At 39.7% G+C, this 20,608-nt stretch overlaps 1 protein-coding gene across 1 annotated transcript; it reads left to right on the forward strand.

Annotated features, from left to right (window-relative positions):
• Nucleotides 1-1,647: 1,647 nt before the first annotated feature.
• On the forward strand, nt 1,648-19,786 carry AKR1A1 (aldo-keto reductase family 1 member A1). Its single transcript, XM_054384597.1, has 9 exons — nt 1,648-1,671; nt 1,839-1,935; nt 7,809-7,928; nt 9,499-9,650; nt 12,198-12,393; nt 12,968-13,167; nt 14,168-14,240; nt 15,659-15,745; nt 19,346-19,786. The coding sequence occupies exons 2-9, from the start codon at nt 1,846-1,848 to the stop codon at nt 19,409-19,411; spliced, it is 984 nt and encodes a 327-aa protein (XP_054240572.1). The 5' UTR covers nt 1,648-1,671; nt 1,839-1,845; the 3' UTR covers nt 19,412-19,786.
• The last annotated feature ends 822 nt before the right edge of the window (nt 19,787-20,608 follow it).

Raw genomic sequence — 20,608 nt, forward strand, 5'->3', positions numbered from 1 at the left:
GGAGCCCATCCTGAATGTGACTTATTGTTAATGGTTTGACCAGAAATGTAGAGTGTGAAGACATTGGGACACACTGTAAAACCTTCCTCTTTTGTTCAAAAGCTTTGCCACTGTGAGCAGATTGCTATTTGCAGCAGCTATAAGTCTAGGAACAGGTAATGGGAGATCTTGTTGGACTTTTGTTCTATTGACTCTCACAGGGAAAATGCTTGAATATCATAGAATCATAGAATCAACAAGGTTGGAAAAGATCTCAGAGATCATCAAGTCCAACTTAGGACCCAACACCTCATGACTAACTAAACCATGGCTTCAAGTGCCACGGCCAATCCTTTTTTGAACATCTCCAGGGACGGTGACTCCGCCACCTCCCTGGGCAGCACATTCCAATGGCAGATCACTCTTTCTGTGAAGAACTTTCTCCTCACCTTGAGCCTAACTAAACATGAGAGAGAATCCCAGACTCAGAGTGACAAGTGGCTTTGCATAATCTTTTATCATTCTCCCTTTAATAACTGAACAACACTACTCTTCTGTGATTTTCTGCCAAATTACATGTGACACTGTAACAGCACTGCTAGCTCTTGTGTTCTGTCTATACTTGAAATGCATCTTATGCAAGAGTTGATCTCTTAATCTTGAATTTTCATCAGAGTCCACATGCAGGTTTTAGCCATTACAAGGAATCTTGCAGCTCTTTTAGAAGATAATGTCACTTTCTGAAAGAGCAGGAAGACAAAGTTATTTTTGGGATTCAAAACATAGGAATATGCCAGGGCCTACTGCATTTTAGCCCACTTGGCAGACAGATAGTTCTATGTCAGAAAAATTAAAAAATGTTACATGTGCACCAGTTTTATGTGATCTGTTTACTGAAGTGTTATTTCCTAGTGTCTGCCTTTGAAGGTGCCTCCATTTTTGTCCTCTCTGCTAACCCTGACTTCACAACAGAAACGGAGTTTTTATTTTTTTACTGAAAAAAGTAGTCTTCTCATTTGGTAGCATTTACCTGTTGCAGGTATATAACAATTCATAAGCAATTATGCTTGCTACAAAGGAAGCCACAGTGTTTCTGGTTTTCTTCACAACAACAGACAGCCTTGATAATGAGTAGTTTATCTCTGAGTTGGTGAGAATTTGGGTTGAAGGGTGATGAAGCACATACATGGCATAAAAAGATGGGACTGGTATGAGCGGTGATGTTTTTCAGAGCATTAATTTTTGGTTTGTTTTTGTGGGCTATGCCTTTGTAAATGCCTTTATGGACCACTCCAAATCAAAGCCCTGCCTGTATCGGGTCTTCATACCTTAACCTGCACTGGCAGTTTCTGTCAAATTTTATCCCCAACCACAGCAATAACCAAAGCTTCATTGCTGAGCCAGCTGGTAGTGAGTTGGTAAAAGAGAAAGTGCTGAAGTCCTGTGGAATTAATGTATGCTAAGGGTAGGAAAACATCTCTTGCTCCCTTCTGCCTCATTAAAGCTTACTGATGATTTAAAAAACCTCCCAGATTTTTTTTTTTATCTCAGCTTCCCTTTTAATGTTATGTTATTGCAGGATGCTTCTTTCTGTACCTCTGAGCTCTGAGAAATATTAAACCTGTGCATTGTAAAAGAGAAGAGAAAAAGAAGGAAGAGGAGAAAAAGGGCTCTTTTTGTAGTCTCTCCAGGGTAGCTATTAATTTCCTTTGTACCAGTAAAAACTGTGAAGAACCTACTTCATCTTTAGCATCATGAGAACCTCTATGATTTTATTTATTTGTTTTTGCATAGAAAAGGCAAATTGTTGTAAATCACTGAATTGCTGCAAAACTCAGTTTGCTCTTATTCTTCTTTAGGGAAAAAATGTCTGCAGCATGCGGCTTCGTTTCACTCCACACTGGGCAGAAGATGCCTCTCATAGGATTGGGAACGTGGAAAAGTGAACCTGGCCAAGTAAGCAGAGAACAATACAGTGTTGTGCTCTTAACTAGTATTTGCATTTTGTGCACCTTTTTTGAAGATCCTAGATCTGAGGCCTGGATCCTTTGCTTGAATGGGATTAGTCTTTCGTCCCCTGAAGTCAGTGTAATGTATGTATGTATTTGCATGACCAAGACCTTAAGGGACAAAACCAGCAGCAGAAGAAGATCCCTTAAGAATTGTCAACCCAGGCCTTAGGCAGTGATGCTTTGGAAGATGAATCCAGAAAGAGGCTAATGAGTGGGGTGAGATGGGGAAAATGCCTGACTCTTCCACTGGTAAATCCTCAGGGCTTCACTTTGACCAAACATTCCTCTGGCTTGGGCTAATGACTCAGCTGAACACATAGTTTTGAGAGGCCAGAACTCTAGTTGTTCTTGTTCAAAGTGCTGTTCCAACTGTCAACCTGTGTTTAGCACAAAAACAAAGAACTTGCTTTGATTGTCCTGCTTTTAGGCTTAGAAGACTAGTATGTCATTTAGACATTCATGCTGCTTCTAAAGGCAATGAATTGGCAAACACCACACTTGGAAACAATTCAATGTATTACTACAAACCCTCTGTGGGAATGTTGGCATGCTGTGTACTGTCCCTTCTACTGTAATGCTTCTCTCTCTTGTCTGTGGTGGGTTTTTTTGTTTTTCTGTTTCATTTAGTTGAAAGATAAATTCTTGGGGGAAGAGATTGCACATACTTGCTGTAAAAGGCAACATCCACTGCTTGGTGCAATTCTTAGCTGGTACTGTTGTTTCTGTGTACCTTGGATTATGTGTACCATTGCATGTCTGGGCAGTAAATGTGTCTCTTGCTGCTACTCTTGCATTATCTTCATGCTGTTTTTTTGAGATTGGCTGATGACATTGTGCTTGTGGCTGAGAGGGAAAGGTATTCTGCCAGCTAGAAAAAGATTGGGAAACAAGCTATAAAAATTAAATCTATTCCAAGCCATTTTATTGTTGGTCTTCCAGTCTGAACAACTGTCAAGAGAGTGCATCTGTTTGTTGGGAATAAAAACTTTGCTGATGTGGAAGCTGAGTTGGGGTGAAAGCTCAGTCAACCTCTTAAATGAGGACAAGGGTGAATGTTCATCTCTGTCACTTGAAACATCAGCTGGCAGCTGAATTAAATTTATTAACATGTGTGAACTTAATAGATGAATTTCTGTGCACCCAAAGCAGTTAAATGTGCATTGCCTAAAACTAAAAAAAAAAAACAGAATACAAATGCATTGTTTACTTTGTGCACTTAACTGTTCTGAGAAACGTATGGTGTCATAAAAGAACCAAGAATGATCCTGCCTGTGTACAATTTAAACCTAATTCAGATAGATTTTGCTATAGGAAGCAGTGCTATAGGATAGCAGATTTTGCTATAGGAAGCAGCTGAACCCCACATAGGATCCTGCATCTTCTCTGGGATTTTATGGGACTCATTTGGAATCACTTCTTTTGAAATATCTACTGTCTTCAAAGACTTTATTCCTAGAATATGATGAAGGTAAAATCTAAAAAGTGCAGTGAAAGTGGCTAGCTACAGAAGCTGCTGCTTTTCTTATGGAATAAAAAAAATTCTGTTAGTCACTCTTGAGAATTCAGAAAAATAGCAGCAATTTGGCAGAGCAGCCAAATGATTTACCCTTAAAAGGATATGATGTAGTTCAGGGAGAGTATTTGTAATTATGAATTAAAGACTTAAAGGATAAAACTCTACAGAAGCAGAAGAATTGATTATATTTAATCTAGCTGTTTCCAAGTAGAGGCTGTTCATCAAATGCTTTTTTGTGTAAGGGCTGCATTAGAGGCAAGGGTGGAAATGGATGGCTTTTAAATTATATCAGGTAAATATTTTGCACATTGTAAATATTTTCCTTGCCAAGCTGCTTTTCAGTTATGACCTTACTCTCTTGAGCAATTATTTTATTATTGCTGTTACTGTTCCTGATCCTAAACAAGCCTTGACTTTGTAGTCAGATCTTAGCAGTGCAATGCAAGGGCATCTGCAGCTTTTATTTCCTTGATGGTAAGAACAGGTGGAGAAAATAATTGAATTTAAATCCATGTTGGAAGACCATAGAATTTTATAGGATTTAGATCCTATATATCATTTTATAGAATTTAGTTCCTATAAAATAATAGGATATTTTCTGTCTTACATGATCAAAAGCTAGAAGATTAATTTGTTTTACATGATACCATGGGAACAGGATATAGGCTATTGACTGGAAGGGGACAAAGTACAGAAGCTTATGAAATGAGTTCAAACAGAAGTCCATTCAGACAGGAGCATCAAGAATAACAGAAGCTCTTTTTTTTTTTTTAATATTGGACTTTGCTTGTCTGTAACCCTTTACTGCTTTGTTCTCTTCTTTCAATTGTGCCATGCTTTCAACCCGGAGGATTGATCCCCACCTGATGAGCAGTTTGATCTGCTGAGGCTCAGATCAGGGAAAAGAAACATAGGGCTTAGGGAAGCTGTATTTCTGTGTGAAACTTCAGGAAAGCTGAAGAGGATGTGTACTTCAGAAACCCAGTTGGACTGGGTGTCTTGTGACAGGATTGCTTCTATGGAGAAGACTTTAGTTCGTGGAAAAGCTTGTCAGGCAACATAGAGAATCCTGTTTATGCGCACAGAAATGCTCTAGTGAAGGTATATATTGAAGGAAAGACTTCAACATTTGAAGGATAGGAGACAAAACTATTTTAGAGAACATCAGTTCTTAAGTTGGCATTACTTATGTGGTGGTCTGAGTTCTTTTTCAGCCCGTTTTAGTACATTGTGTGCAAACTGCTGTAGAGCAACACTTAGGTTCTGGTTGTATTTTATCTCAATGTCATGTGGACTGATGATCTGGGTTTTTTTTGTGTTTCCTGTCAGCAAAGTGTACTTGGACTGCTAAAATCTTTGCAGGAAGCAGGAGAGGCTGTCAGAGCCTTTTCTTTCCAAGTACTATTGACTAGAACTGAGAAAGCCACTTCATAATGTCTTGGGGCTGTGCAGAAGAAGGTCTCTAGTCACTTGAACTCTGTGTTGCTTGGAAGTATAGAGATGGCTTAGTAGTTTTTCAGCTGGAAATCTGTAATGAATTGGGACTTACAAATCCTGTTTTTGAGCCTGCCACTGTTTGTCAGCAATATCATGTTCCTCCATCTTCAAAACCAAAAGAGGAGGGAAGGCCAAGTCTCTTGTTAGGATCTATACATGGGATTGTAATTTCCTAGGACTTTGCTATATGGTGAAGGAGAGTAAGGCTTCAGCTGAAATACTGTGTCTGTTTTGGGCCAAACCACTTCAAGAAAAACAGGAGCCAGGTGATGAGGCAGCAGCTACAGTGGTGCAAGGTTTGGAACAAATTAGTTGTGATGAAGGAAGGAGGAGCCTACAGGCTGAGAGGCTTGAGAGGAAGCGTGCTCATGCTTTCCAAATGTGCAAAAAGCTCTTACAGAGGGGAAACCATGGATTTCAGGACTAGGATGTGACATCTGGGCTGTCTTGTTAGACATCTAAAAGGCTGGAACATAAATATATCTAAGCATTGGAATAGGCTGCCTGTCACTTAAAGAGTTTTGACAAAGGTGCTTAGGAGTGGCTTAGACGTAAGTTTGCCTTACTGTGGGGTATGGGAATAGAGTAGGTGATGCCTCAAGATCTGTTCAGACCAACTTTCTGTAGTTATATGATGCTGGGTTCATGAGTCACACTTAAGCTGTGTGATTCAACTTGACTAATGTACAATGAACTTAATTGCTCCTTCCATAGCAGTATCAGCAGGTTAAACTGTATAATATATGAAAAGTTTGAAGAATCTTTTAGGTATTGTTACTTCACAACAGCAGATACCTAGAGGCTCATGAAATCTCCATCTGCTTCTATTTTGTTGTTTTTTTTTTTTTTCATTCTGCCCCTCCAGAAATTAATATACCTGTCTGAACATAATCTCAAAAATACAAAACTTTGTTAAAACAAACTGCTCTTCTTAAATATACAGTAGCTGGAATTTCTTTCTGCGCCAGAAATGCTTTTTTTGAACATTTTTTTGTGGAACAGGAACTCTCAGTTCATGTCGGAATGTCTCAGTAGGCTGACAGCAGTTTACACAAATACAGGTTTTGCTCCAATCCAAACCTTATTAAATGACCAGTCCCGGTTTTCAGTGCTAGAAATTTATCCAAACATGCTGATACAGAAATACAGCTTCCTGTTTTTTCCTTTGCAGAAATGTGCTTGAAGTGCCTTGTGCCTAGTTTTCTGCAAGTGTTGTCTGCTTCTGTTTTATGGCAAATTTTGTGCCCTTTTGGATTAAAAAAAAATTTACTATTCTGGTAGAAGAAACAAGAGATCAGTACAGAGACAGCACGTCTGTTTATCCTTTCCTTTCTGCCTCAGCTCCACAGCTCTCACCTTTTTCGAGTCTTAAAATTGGATGTTGAGTCTTAAAAGCATTTAATATATCTCAAGTGATTTCAGAATTACCACCACATTGACTTTGTAGTGACCTTCTGAGGAATGTCTTTGTCACAGTGAAATGGGTTGTAAATGTCATCCTGCTAGAGAATGGAAGAGCTTACTTCACTGCTGTAATAGAAGTGCTTTGTCATTCTAGCTAAGGGAAACTGCTCTGCATTCCAGTTTTCCTCTCAAAATGCCGAAGAATGCAATCAGAATATCCAGTGTGTGCCTTGCCAAGAAGAAAAGATGAAATCCACCAGTAGAAGAGAGATCTTTTTCACACTTGATTTCCCCTTCTATCTGAGCATCTAAAAGCAAGACTGTACACATCTTTAGTTGGTGTTAATAATTTTCGTCAGCTTTAAAATTTAAAGTGCTGGCATTTGATTAAGTTGAATGAAATCAATCTCTTTCTATCTAGCCTTTGTGAACACATTACTAATCTCTTGACATTAGACATTTAATCTCTATAAATACTTTAGGGCCCTATTGCATCAAGCCTTATATACAGAGTAATTTACAATCTCCCAAGTCGTTGAAAAGCAAGGTATAGAAATCCATGTACAGTTAAGATGTACTCTTACTGTAGCATTTCAGAAGGGTAGATGTAAAAGAGAAGATACATTTCATATTCACTGGAAGTTAAATTAAATACATTTCACTTAATGACCATCAACCTAACGGGAAACCATTATGACACTGAAATCTGCATTCATTTTCAGTTCCTGCAAGGGATGTGTTGCTGCTGGCAACACCCTCATTGTCAGCAATGTGAAAAGCAATATGCAAAGTTGAGAGCATCAGGAGATCCCCTGCAGGCCATGGGTTAATACTCAGCAGTGGAATGACTTCTGTTGTTGTGCAATCAGTGAAAATGAAGACATGGAGGGAAAATGTGCTGTATATAAATAGTATTATCTTAGAAATCGTTAGCAGTTGAACCAAACCCAAACTGTGGCAATTCTGGAATTACAAACAAGACTCTTTCTTTACCAGGAAAAAGGAGGTATCTTCCAGCCTTGAGAGACATTGATCTATTACTTTATTAATTCCAGAAGATTGTCCTCCTGAGACATAATTTATTTAAAACCTCCTTCATAAAGCTTATTTTATATTTAAGACAAGTGTGACAACTATAGTTAAGAAAGAATCCCTATTATATCTGGTGAATTTTACATGCTTGGCTTGTGTGCACGGTCCATTTTCTTGTTACTTTTGAAGCATCTGCTAACTCCTGAAAGCTATGCTACAGAGGACTGTATCCTGCTCTGTTTGGATCTCATGACTGTATGTAGGTCTTTGGAGATGTTTCTCGCTAAGTTCCTAACGTGTTATTTTTTTTCCTTCAGTGATGTGTGCCTTTTCACTGATTGCATTGGGTAATCTCTTTCTGGGTACAGGTGAAAGCAGCAGTGAAATACGCCCTCAGTGCAGGTTATCGCCACATCGATTGCGCAGCAGCTTACTGCAATGAAGCGGAGATCGGTGAAGCTCTCCAGGAATGCCTTGGGCCCAACAAGGTAAAAGTGCAAGAATCACCACATTGACTTACCTGAAAGTAGTCTGTAAAGTTAACATGTGACTTTCCTCCTCCTCCTCCTCTACCCCAGCTGTTTGTTATGGATCAGGAACAGACACGAAAGAGGGCTTTATCTCCTGGCTGTCAGAAGGAGAAAAGATTGTTGGAACAATTGCAAGCAAGCTACAGAAAAGGCCTTTTAAAAAATGTCTCTGCTTGCCCCTTTCCCCATGGCAAAGTATCCCAATTTGGGTATCAAAAATTGGAGGTTCCCAGAATCAGTAGTTATATTGTAAAATATTTGCCATGATACAGTGGAAAAGTTCCTCTAGTTTGCCATTCTGGAATAGCATGCAGTGGTGGATATCCACAGCAGATTCAGTGGCTGTAGATTATTTTGCTTATAGATAAAATACGAATGAGTAAATACATACACTTTTGCTTGTTTAAGCAGTGATTGCACTTGAAAGTTTGGTAACTGTGCCTCTAGGGCCTGCACCTGAGAGTCCATGACCTAAATCTAACGTAGTGTGACTGGCATTCCTATGGATGACATGGAGTGGAATCTTAAGTTCATCAGCCCTTCCTCTGTGGCCTGAGGGGCCAGAAGGATTACCTCTAACAGCCTCAGAGCCCACGGAAAGAAAGTTTCGCTTCCCTTCTGCTCTTACCTTGGCTTTTGAGCAATGTCTTTGATATACAGTTAGCTCAAGAGAGGCTGTCCTCAGCTTGCCCCAAGGATTCCTTCCTAATAAATATGGTAACTAATACAAGGAAGCATAGGACTCTCTTATTCAGTTTGTACTAGCTAGCTAACTTAATCCTAGAAATTTTAAAACCTCTTTCTCTTTGAACACAACAGCCATAGGTGAAACACAGTAGTAACTAGATGGTTGGAGGTGAGAAATGAAGGAATTAATTCCAGCTTCTACAAAGTATAGATCTGAGTGAAATTTGGTCACACATAACACAGTGAGAAGTGCACTCTAATGGTGTTCTGTCCTTCAGCTTTCCAAATACAATCTCCCTTTTGCATTTTATACATCCTAGTTAACAAACTTTCTATTTGTTGAATTTCTGGCTATTTCCCTTTTTTATATAAGATACAGGGCACTCAGTTCTTAGTGTGTTTCTTCCAGAACCTAGAAACTGAAGTGAAGAGGTTCGGGTAAACAACTTCTGTTTCTTTTCCCACGCTCTTTCCATGAGAAGCATTCTTAGTTTATAACATGATGAGTATAGGAAATTAGCTGCTGGTGCCTAGAATATGTGAATTGCTAAATAGAAATGACAACATTTACATATGATGAACTGAGTAACCTTTCTTTTGGCCACATCACACTTAGTAGACACTCGAATGGGAAAACTTGGAAAATTGCGTGTGTGGAGAGGACAATTTTGGGGTTTAGAACTTCTAATACATTCCTAAGTATGTGGTGTGTATTTCTATCACCAGTGTGACATTTCTCTCACTGTTCTCCATCCAATATATTTTTGAAAGGTTTAATTTGTGGGTTCTGTGTGTTACTACGTTTTTTCTTTTTCTTTTTTTTTTTTTTCCTTTCTTACAGGATATTAAAAGGCAGGACCTGTTTGTAACATCAAAGCTCTGGAATACCAAGCACCACCCAGATGATGTAGAGCCAGCATTAAGGAAAACACTTGGTGATTTGAAACTGGATTACCTGGATCTGTACCTCATGCACTGGCCTCACGCTTTTGAGTAAGTTCTCACTGGAAAGGGCATAGAATGCAGAAACTCCAGTTTTTAATAAGTGGCTGTTGTTATGTCCTGAGGGCCTTCTTTCTGAGCTGTGAATTTCTTCCTTTGTATACTGCCTGCAAGATGTTTTTCATTGTGGCTAATCATGTAGTATCACAGACTACACTACAGACATTCTTCTCTACCATAACCTGTGCACATACCCATATTTTGTCCCTTCATTCACAGAAATAATTGTTCCAATTTCATTTTTCTTTGAATTTCAGGTTTTGGTGGCAATTTTGCTGTTAGAAAATAAGCAGTAGAGGAGACAACACTTCTAGTTTTGTGTAGAAGCATTTAGCAATGATGAGGGTGGAAAAATGAGTGTTAAGTCTCAATTTAAAATCTTTAAGCAATTACTTAAAAATTTTTAATAGTGAGAACAACTAGATAATGAAATTAGGAACACTAAACTTCTGAGAGTTTGGTGTGGGTGTCAAAGACAAATAAATGAAAGTAGTCCAACTGGGAAAAAGTAAGAAAACTTCATGGCACAAATTTCTATACTGAAGTTTGCCATCTTACACTGGCTGAAAATTTGTCAAATTTAAAATATATTTGAATCTTAAAATACTTTAGTGTCTTCAACTAGGCACTGGGGAAGTGTGGCAGCTATTCTTGGTTCTGCTATTGACCCATGTGGCAGCCTTGAGGAAATGCTGTCAGTACTTTGTGCCTTAGTTTTATTTATCTGTAAACTGAGAATTAAGTGTTTTGTGAAGATGACTTTTTGCTAATAGTTATTAACTGTACTGGTGTGGCCAAACACATGCAGTGTCATGGTGCTGTCTGTATGAGGAGGAAATGGAAATCACTTCTTATGACGCTTTGATTCTATGATTTGAGGAGATACAAGACAAGGAAGCTCATCAGCTAAGTGCTAAATCCATGTAGGCATCAGAGGCAAAGTTCCTTGCTTTATGACAACATTGCTTCCACATCTACAAGCATGCGGCAGAGAGGGAGTATATCTCCTGACCAAATGCTTGTATGGAGACTTCACTCAGCAGTGGAAAGCCTCTCAATTTAAAAGGCATCTGGCTGTTTGAGAACTTTTTTTTTTTGCCCTTCTAGTCATATGAACTGAATTTTACAAGGTATACAACACTAAAAGTAAAAGGAAGTATAGATATATTCCACAGCATAACAGAATGAGGAAGTGTTTTCAGCTAGAGCTGGTTCAGAGGAAGAACTGTTAAAAAAATCCCCCTGTTGTGAAACAGGTTTGTTTTCCAGTTAATTGAAAAAAATTAAACGTTGCATTGATAGTGACACAAAGAATTATGCATGTTTAGATATTGCTAATATTTAAATTGGTTTGATGTTGTGGAAACAGTTGGCAGAACTGACATTCTCAAAAAAGAAACTGTTCATTCTACAGTTTTCCATTAGCTCTACTTCAGCTGTTTTAATGTCTAGTTAACCATAGTGCCCATTACATTGGGAAGCTAGGCAAACAAATGTTATTTACACAGAAATTAAAATAGGCATCCAGGTGAAAATCACAGTGCCTCTAGGACTTGTAAATGAATCTCTTGCTTCAAATACTAGTCTTGATATTTGAGGCTGCTTTTCTGAGTTGGGAGCTCATAAAGCTTTCATAGTTACCCTTGGTTGTAGATTCATCAATGACATCAACATCTCCAGCTGCTGCCATTTCTCACTACCATACACTGCTTGGCTAGAGCAACATAAGACAGTCTCTGAGATAGAGCTAGCAGTGTCCTGCAGTGGTTATGGAGCTGTGCTCTTCCGGTAGGATTGCTTGTAATCCTCCAAGCATGGACTGCTCAGACACCAGTCATAGCCCTCTGGTAGTATGGTGGTGTCACCTGGCATAACCAGGTTCTTTGTGCATGTTTGGGGTTTTTTGTGGTGGTTTTTTTGTTGCTGTTGTTTTGTGTGTGGGTTTTTTTTCCTTTTTAGATTTTATTTTTTACACAGGTTGGTAGAAGCACACTGAGCCTATAAGCAACATGTACATGTTAATATTTCTGTGGGAATCTCTACTTCTCTTGAATGCTAGCACTGCTACAGAATCTGGAGGGAGTGGGAATGCCAGTGTACTTTGAATGCAGTCTCTCATAGACATAACCCAAAATCCCTTTGGTAGCAGATCCAAACAGATTGTGTAGAGTATCAGTCCTCTCTCAAAAAAACAAATTGAAAAACCAAAGCTGACCTCCAGGTTGCTGCTCTCTAAATCATCTGCTTTGCTAGGATCAGTGTGTGCAAAGAGCTGCTGCTGCATGTACAGTGGCTTATCGGTTCTGTGTGGTCATTACTGTATAGGTAAGTGGCTCAAAGTATCATGTAACAAGTTTGCATGGGAATGACTATAGGTTAAGTCAGCATAATGGAGTTTGACAAACAAATCTGCTGAGTTTGTGCTCTGTCCTCCCAACTGTGAAAGTGTTTAAGAGTCCTTTGAGGAAAGTTTCTTCTAGGGAAGAACTAACATAATATAAATAACGTGGTACTCACACTTTACCTTTGATGCTGTAGACGAGGAGACAATATCTTCCCGAAGAATCCTGATAACACGATGCGTTATGATTACACTGATTACAAGGACACCTGGAAGGCTATGGAGAAGCTGGTAGAGAAAGGTCTTGTGAAAGCCATTGGGCTGTCAAACTTCAACAGTCGTCAGATTGATGATGTATTAAGTGTGGCTACTGTGAAACCAGCCGTGCTGCAGGTAAGATGAATAGAGGAGAGGATGAATACCTTTGCTGTTTGTCCTTGGGAGTGAAGAACTTGCAAACTAATGCTCTGTGTTTAGACAAGTCGTGCAGTTGCTTATATAAAGGGAAGAATATAGCTAGCTCTGCAGGTGTATGCACAAACACAGATTAATTTGTTGGGGAGGAGGTCTATATCCATGTTCCACAGCCATTTATGCTTGCTTAGTTGATTAGATCTTTGGTAGAGGTTGTTTCTCTTGTGAGGATCCATTTAGTCTATTACAAAGAAAGAAAGCGAGGGAGTAGCTTGAATGCCTTCTATAAAGAGCTTCTTTGCTCACTGTGTGATCTGTTTGGTACATAGGAAAAAAATCATCCAGCACTCTATACTTAGGTGGTCTGTTCTCCTTTTCCTGTAAGCTTTCACTCTCCTGGTAGTGAGGTATAACTGAATCAACTAAGGATTTCCAGAGTCTGGAAGGACCACCTGTGATGTGTTTGGTTCTGTTGTTCTTTTGGCATCCTGTTTGTTTAGAGTTTTGTGTTGATACCTGTAACCTAGCTGCTCATTGTGGATTGTTTTAATAGGTAGAATGCCATCCTTACCTAGCTCAGAATGAGCTGATAGCTCACTGCCAGAAGAGAGGATTGGTTGTCACTGCCTACAGTCCCCTTGGTTCTCCAGACCGCATGTGGAAACACCCAGATGAGCCTGTGCTTCTAGAGGAGCCTGGGATCAAAACACTGGCAGAAAAATACAGCAAGTCACCTGCACAGATCATCCTCAGGTACAGAACAGTTGAGAAAGGATGGCATCTGGGGACACAGCCTTAAATCAAAACACACAAGCTGGAAAAAAATCAACTTAAATTACATATTCTTCCACATCAGTGAGGAGCTAAAATCATAGGGAGTGCCAAAAGCAAACCCCATTTGGTGCTTGTTTTACAGAGTTCATAGAGTTGGTCCTGCCTTAGGACAGGTGGATGAAGTAGGTAAGAGGAGTTCATTCAGGGCATGGATCCATGCCTGGGACAGATCCCAACCTTTTCTGCTGTGGAGTAGCAGTGGGACTATTAAGGCAGCAGTGCTGCCACATTTTAAGTACAAGCTACTGGGTTTGCACATGGTCAGTTGCTTGAATCCTTCATGCAAATGGACTCCCAGGAAGAGGGGCTGAGGAAGGGACTTTCCATCTTCACACTGAAGGACTATTTGCTGGTTTTTTTATATAGCAAAAGCTAGCTGCTGGACACTGAGAAACGATTGAGTGATATCCAGAATATGATCAGTACCTTGTAAAGTAAAAAAGGATTTTTTTTTTTTACCTGTGTCTTTATCTGTCAATACCATTAGTACAGTCTAGGTCAGCAGCAAGTTACCCTGACAGCTGAACATGTTCAAGATTTTGTTCTCAAACTACTAGACAGGCACTTGAGGTTTTTGGTTTTCTTCTAGTTTCTTGGTGGTTGTCATGTTAGAACTTGCATAAAATTCTTAAGCATGTTTTTTCTGACTCTTGGGTTTGTAGTTTTAAAGCACCTGCAACTTGCTTGCTTGTTTAAAGGCATGAGCATCTTCCTCTCACTGATTAGTCTAGTGGCTACTGTTTCACTTAAGCTTGGACACATTAGGTCCTAATACAATACAGTGCTATGTCAGCCCTCTTCTGGGTATTTTTATTTCACATAGCAATGTGGCATCTCTGATGGCACAGATTCAACCAAAATAAAGACTGTGGTTCTTGGGCTGCACACCCAGAAAATCTCTCCCCCTCTCCTCTTATAGATGGCAAGTGCAGCGTAAAGTGATTGCCATTCCCAAGAGCATCACTCCGGCTCGCATTCAGCAGAACATCCAGGTGAGTTTAAATGAAGGAAAGGAGTTTCAGCAACGTATTTTCACGTGAGTGATACACTGTCCTACTGCTTGCAGAACAACAAGCTGAGGCACTGGGTTTATACTTGTTCATCAGTGTATTAGCATGCTTAAAAGGGAGGGTAAGGATTTTTGCTTAAAACATACCAAGTTTGTTTTCCAGCTAAGTGTGTGAGTGTGTGCGTATGTGCACATGCACAGTCTTGCCATCAAAAGATAAGGAATGCACTTTGTAGAAGCTAAATGAAAATTCTTTACTGAAGTGTATCTGAGATACAAACTTATTGAACAAGGGAGTCTCTTAAAGATGTTCTTTATGAGTAAGAGTTGCTCTCCTGGCAAGTGAGGGCTGGTGACTATTTTTGCAGCAAATTGTCACTCCGATGATGCTGATGGAATAGAATTAGTGTAATTTGCTTCTGTTCTGAAATAGAAGCAGCTCACTCTAGAAATTATTTGAAAACTCTGACTTCCAGTAATTTGGAGAGAAATCTCTCAATCACCACCCTCTGAGCTCCATTTTACAGTCCTCATACAGATGAGCTGGTTACATGTTTTTCAGCTGGGACTTGTTTCTGGAAATGTTATTCCCGTAAACCCAAGTTCTGCCATGTAGTAGGTACTGGAAATGTCAACAAACTCCAGTAAACTCTGCAGTTAATCACTGTTCAGATCTACATGGGAAAAGAGTATTTGATTAAATAGGCAGCACTTACTTGGAGGAACAGTCCTGCTGTGCAGTATCAGTGTAAGCTTAGAGTTGGCAAGTGTATGAGCACCTCAAGCTTCAAGCCTTTTGTTTTGGTGTTTCTTACAAAAATTGCTTAATTACAACTTCATATTTATAAACAGAAGACAAAACTAATGCTATCTAAAGCCAAGATTTTTACAGGTACATAAATGCTGTTGGTCAGAATTGTATGGAAATTCCCTCTATTTGAGGCTCAGACTTGGCAGCTTTTGAAGATGTTTGAAATATTGCAAGTCCTGTTCTGTTCAGTTTACCTGGGTTTTAACACCAGGATCCTGCAACTCTAATACAGCACATGGGTTTTCTTTCTGCAAGTACAAAAGAAATATTGTGTAACTACAACTTAATAAATTACTCCAGTCTTGTGTGTGTTTGCTTCAGATAAATTGTGTTGTTGCACAATCATCTGAAATTAAACACTTGAAATAGCCATCAGTGTCTTAGGTTACTGCTGCTGTTCCATTCTGTCCTGGATTATTGAGAAGTGAACCTTTTAGCCTGTAAGTTGCCTCTTTTTCTGTGGATATCTGGAGAAATTCACTGCTCAAGGAGATGGTTGTGACTTACAAAGGAAACAAAACCAAGAGGCAAAACTCAACATCAATTAAATATGGTGGTTATTGAATGAAGCCTCTTGCTTTTGTTCTCAGGTGTTTGATTTCAGTCTCACAGAGGAGGAAATGAACCACATTGGAAGCCTGAATAAAAACTGGCGTTACATTGTGCCAATGATTACGGTAAATTTCTCATGTTTCTATGTTTTCATTATGTGCACAACCCAGGGGTTTTGCAGTTTTCTTTCTTCTGCTCTCCCCATCAGAATGCTCTTATCTTTTTTACAGTATCTATGATGAAAGATTTTGTCAAACGCAGGATAGAAAAGGGTTAACTTCCTTGGCTACTGATGGCTCTCAGGTTGTCATTACTGCCAGAGTCCCATCTTCAAGTTGCACCAAACTCCTGCTGATTTGTTCTTCTTACATACAAGCAGACTAAGGTGCATATTCCTCCACAAGGGCTCCTTGTTCCAACTCTCCCCATCTACTTTATACCTGAAGACTCAGGGTGCTGTTCTCCACATCCATGGAGGAAGTCACATGATGGAATTTATCCATTCCTCTCCACTGGATGTCTCACCTTTCAGCACCTGTTGCAATGACTTTCCTCCAGTGCAAGGAATTTGGTTTAGGCTGTTGCATTTTTCATCCTAAATCTATTAGCCAGAGAATCTTTTAGCATCAGTAGTTTATTGTTCCATGAAGCCTTACCTCATGTGCTGTCAGATGCCAATCTGGTTTTAGAGAAATCAATGCCCTGTAAGTGTTGAAGTCCTCTTGGTCTGTCTTCTCTTGTATTATAGGATCTAACTTTGTTCCTTTTCCCTCACTGCAACAACAGCAACAAAGTCAGTGCCTTCTTGTCTCCTGTCTTCATAATGTTCCTCATTTCTTATTGTCCTGCTTCTGACTATACAACAGAGAGCCATTGCCATTCCCTGGTGCATCACTGACCAACTATGGCAACTGAGCTATAGTGAGTTTGAAGTGATTTATCCCTTCTCTATCATACAGTGCACTGCATAGATACAGTAGGTCTATCTGCAGATCTGGAAGCCTTCAAGCATACCCTTACCTCTCTAGCAGTTTGTCTACTTGTAAGTTATTCTTCAGTAGTCAGTGGCTACTGGCTATAGGAATTATTTGAGGAGACCTTTTCTCCAGGATTTATCACTGCTTTTTTTAATACCCGAGAGCATATTGGCAACTGTGAGTTAGAAAAAAGAAGCTGTGAACATGTGGTGAATGACTGTCTTGTATCAAGGGGAGATACTTGATGAAGCTTTCACTGTTGTTATGGAGCTTCTCAGAGCTTCAAGGCCATGTTTTAACTGCATGGTTGGTTCAGTATGTGTGTGTAAATAACCCCCCCCACATCCCTGCAACCAGAATTATCATTGTGTTTATGGATTGGCCGTCTGTACACCAAACTGCAAGCTTAGCTGCTGATCTGTGAATGTGGTAGTGATAAGCACACCTGCTGCTGACAATGTTTCTTTCAAGTTATGCTTCAAACAAAGTTGTTTTGTTAATGAAACGACAAAATACATTCAAATGTAGCCTGGTTTGGATGAGCTGCAGATGATTCATGAGCTTTCGTTACCTGGGAGACCTGATCAGATCACAGTGATTCACAAAAGAGAGATGAAATACAGTTCAAAGTGCTAGCCCATCCAGATAGAAAAAGGGTGAATGTGATGCAGCTGGGCTTCAAAGATATTGCCATATTGTCAGATAACAAGAGAGGAAGAAGCCAGGGGAGAACTAAACTCTGTAGCTGTAAGATCTCCAGTGGAACCTTTTGTCTTCTGCCCATCCCTTCTGGGCTTATCAGAAAGAATTTTCATAACTGAAAATTAAAATTCCTGTCTAACCTTTCATGCCTGTCTCCCCTATGACTCTAATTTATAATGTCTGGATTTCAAAGTGTGATATGACCATGATCTCAGAGCTCCTACTATTATTGGCAAGACAGTTTTTCCTTGCTTTACTTCATGTTGATAGAAGCACACAAGTGCTTAGACCTGTGCCGCTCTTCTCCACATTGTGATTTGTTTAAAGCCTGTGGAGAGCCTATGGCATTGCATGTAGTCAATTTAAATTGCTTTATACTTTAACTGATCAGTATTTGGATAGAGGTTAGAAATTACCTTGCACCTGCCTGAAATCCAAACTTCTGGAAACACGTAACTGGCCAAGGAATATACTTAGGTGAAACTTGAATGAGCGGCAAGCCAGGAGGAGGAGTGATGTTATGGTACACATGATGATCTGCCTGGGTTTGATACCTAGCTGCCATTGACCTGCGGTGTCTTCACGGCTGATCTTACTCCCCCACATCCTCTCAAATTCCTGGAGTAGACTGGAATCAGCTATGAGAAACATTGCTTCTGGCAGCTGCTGTCTTGGCATGCTGTGAACAAGAATGCTCTCTGGAGGAGCTGTTTTGTGCAGCAAAATGTGCAGGGGTAAGAAACGGAGGGAAACTGAGGAGTTCTAGGAACATGAGGAAGTTGTTTACTCTTGAGAGAATATCAGGAAACCTGAAGGTACTGTGGTACTTTTGTCCACAGTTTTAAGGATTGCCTTCAGTTGACAGCTTCATTTCAGCTTTATTTTGATCTGAGCATCAGTCAAATGTTGAGCCTTATCGTTTTAGTTTTCTGTTCTGTAGTGCCCCCAAGTGACTAATTTTACACTTCAGTAGTCACTGTAAGCAGTTGCTTACAAGGGATTCCAGTCGTTGCTTTGAAATGCAGGTTTCATACTGGAAGCTAATAGAGGGACTTAACTGATGGATATGTGATCTGGAAGTCCCTGTGATTCCCTCTGCCCCTGTAACATTTTGAGCAGTCGCTAACATCACGTTTGCATGTGTGAAAATCACATTTATATGTATAAAAGTCAATGATTTCTCTAACATGATCAATTACAAGTTTGAGCTGAATGATGCCAGTTTGTCAGCCAGGGAAGTGTGTATCTCTTTGCCAGTGCTGCACCTAAATTTCCCCAGATGTTACAGATGAGGAGCAAGGTTTTACTTCAGTTCCTCAGAAGCTGGAGGTGTTGAAATGGACTCGGTGCAACTAGAAATGCAACTTTTGCATCCAAATGGTTAAAGGGTGGGATGTGGGAATTGAAACTTTTGTATGGCCACATCTGCTTTTGGGCTAGCCTGAGCCTCTCCCTATCTGAATATTTGTTTCAGTATTCCCATTTTACAGCTGGAGAAGCTGGTCTTTGTGGAAATGTTCTTAAACAAAAGCTGATATGAAGGAATTCAGTGACAATATTATTGCTTCAGTATGTGACCCTGAGCAAGTTATTCAATGTGTTTCAGCTTATCCATCTGTAAAACTGGCAGCCCAGCAAATCTCTCATGGAAACATGGGCAAAAGCTCCAACTCCAATAGTTTTGGAATAGTTTCCAATAGTTTTAGTGTTTGGAAGTGTGCATGTTACAACATTTGCTCTGTAACAGCTACAAGGCAAAAAGCTTTTAACTACTCTTTATTGAATTCTTCAAGACTCAGCAGCTTGAAAGATTCTTGCTCTAGGCTATAAAACTATCTCCTTTTTAAAATTATTTTTTAAATTTTTCTTTCAAGAAGTGCTAAGGAAACTCAGGAGTAGAGGGAACAGCTCATGTTTAAGCTAAAAAAGATGCTCCCAGATGCTTAGGATATGAAGATTTACAAATCTAAACCATACAGAATTTGAAACAGAGAGTGAGAATGGATTTTTATCTTTCTGACTTGAGTCTGTCTGTTTATTTCACAGGTGAATGGAAAGCTAGTAGCAAGAGATGCTGGACATCCCTATTACCCCTTCAATGATCCTTATTAGCTACTGGAAAATGAAGTGTTAGAGTAACATGCTCCTCTGCATGCCCTTCCTCAAAATAATTGTTGCTAAATTTGCCAGAACACCTATCCAGAAAAATCCTTCTTTCCTGAGTAGATTTTCTTACAATATACTGCTCTGATAGACCTCTTCTACAGAGATACTGGAGCTTCCACGCCAGAGTTTGTTGATTTGTGACAATGAATGCAGGCTTGCTCCTGGAAGCATCAAATCTTTGGGGAACTAGAGAGAGTAGGTGAGTCTAAATCAAGTTCTAAATATGTCATTATCAGGCTAGGGCAATTCTTTGGGTTTATTGCCTGTGAAACAGTTTTGAAAGTTTTAGTTATTACCGGGGAGGGGGGGAAAGGTGAAGGCATGAAACCATTTTAAGGTTAAACAACTGCTCAGCCTTCAACTTTGATACCTTTAAGTTGTTGTTTTGGTGGGATTTTTTTATACGGGGAATAAAGTGAAGTGTGCTATAGTTGCACTATGTCCAAAACTATTAATTAAAAACCCAAGTAACCAGCCAAGCCCAGTGGTTTCTTTCTCCACTTTAGAATACTTGTGGAACTTAGAATCTTCTTTTTTTTTTTTTTAAATTTGATTTGCCTGTAGATTTGTAGATTCATGCCCTGGAGCAGGCCTTCAGGATGGTCTTCTATTGCTTGTCATGTGGATAGGTTTCAGCTCTGACAATAGCTCTGATTGTCCTGTCACAAAAGCCTCAAGAACTTTTTGTAGAAAACCACTCTGTTTTTCCTATGAAGTTGTCTAGTGTCTCTTTACCAAAGATGTTCAGTTTGAGTTCTGGAAGGTCACAAAATTAGTTCCTGACTATACAGTAAAGACCTGTCAGGGGCCCCCTTCCATTTTAATGTCACATTTTTGACTGCTGCCATGGTTGATGCTTGGGAGAGCTGGTCCTGTTCTGTCACTGACCTGCTGGTAACACTGGGCAAGTAATTTGTCCTGTGCCTCTATTTTGCCACATCTTTGTGTCGCTCCTTGGCAGGGGACTAATTTACCAAGTGCTAATACACAGCAGGACTGGAACTCTATAGCTCTAACAAGGAGTTTACTTTGTCACTTTGTTTCAGTCTCTTAATGAATTGTCTACCATCTACCATACCCCTACAAAGGGCATGAGATGTTAGTATCTACCAGTGCTCTGATAGTGATACCTTCTGTGGCCTT

The sequence above is a fragment of the Indicator indicator genome, chromosome 10, assembly GCF_027791375.1.
Source record: "Indicator indicator isolate 239-I01 chromosome 10, UM_Iind_1.1, whole genome shotgun sequence".
Lineage (NCBI taxonomy): Eukaryota > Metazoa > Chordata > Aves > Piciformes > Indicatoridae > Indicator > Indicator indicator.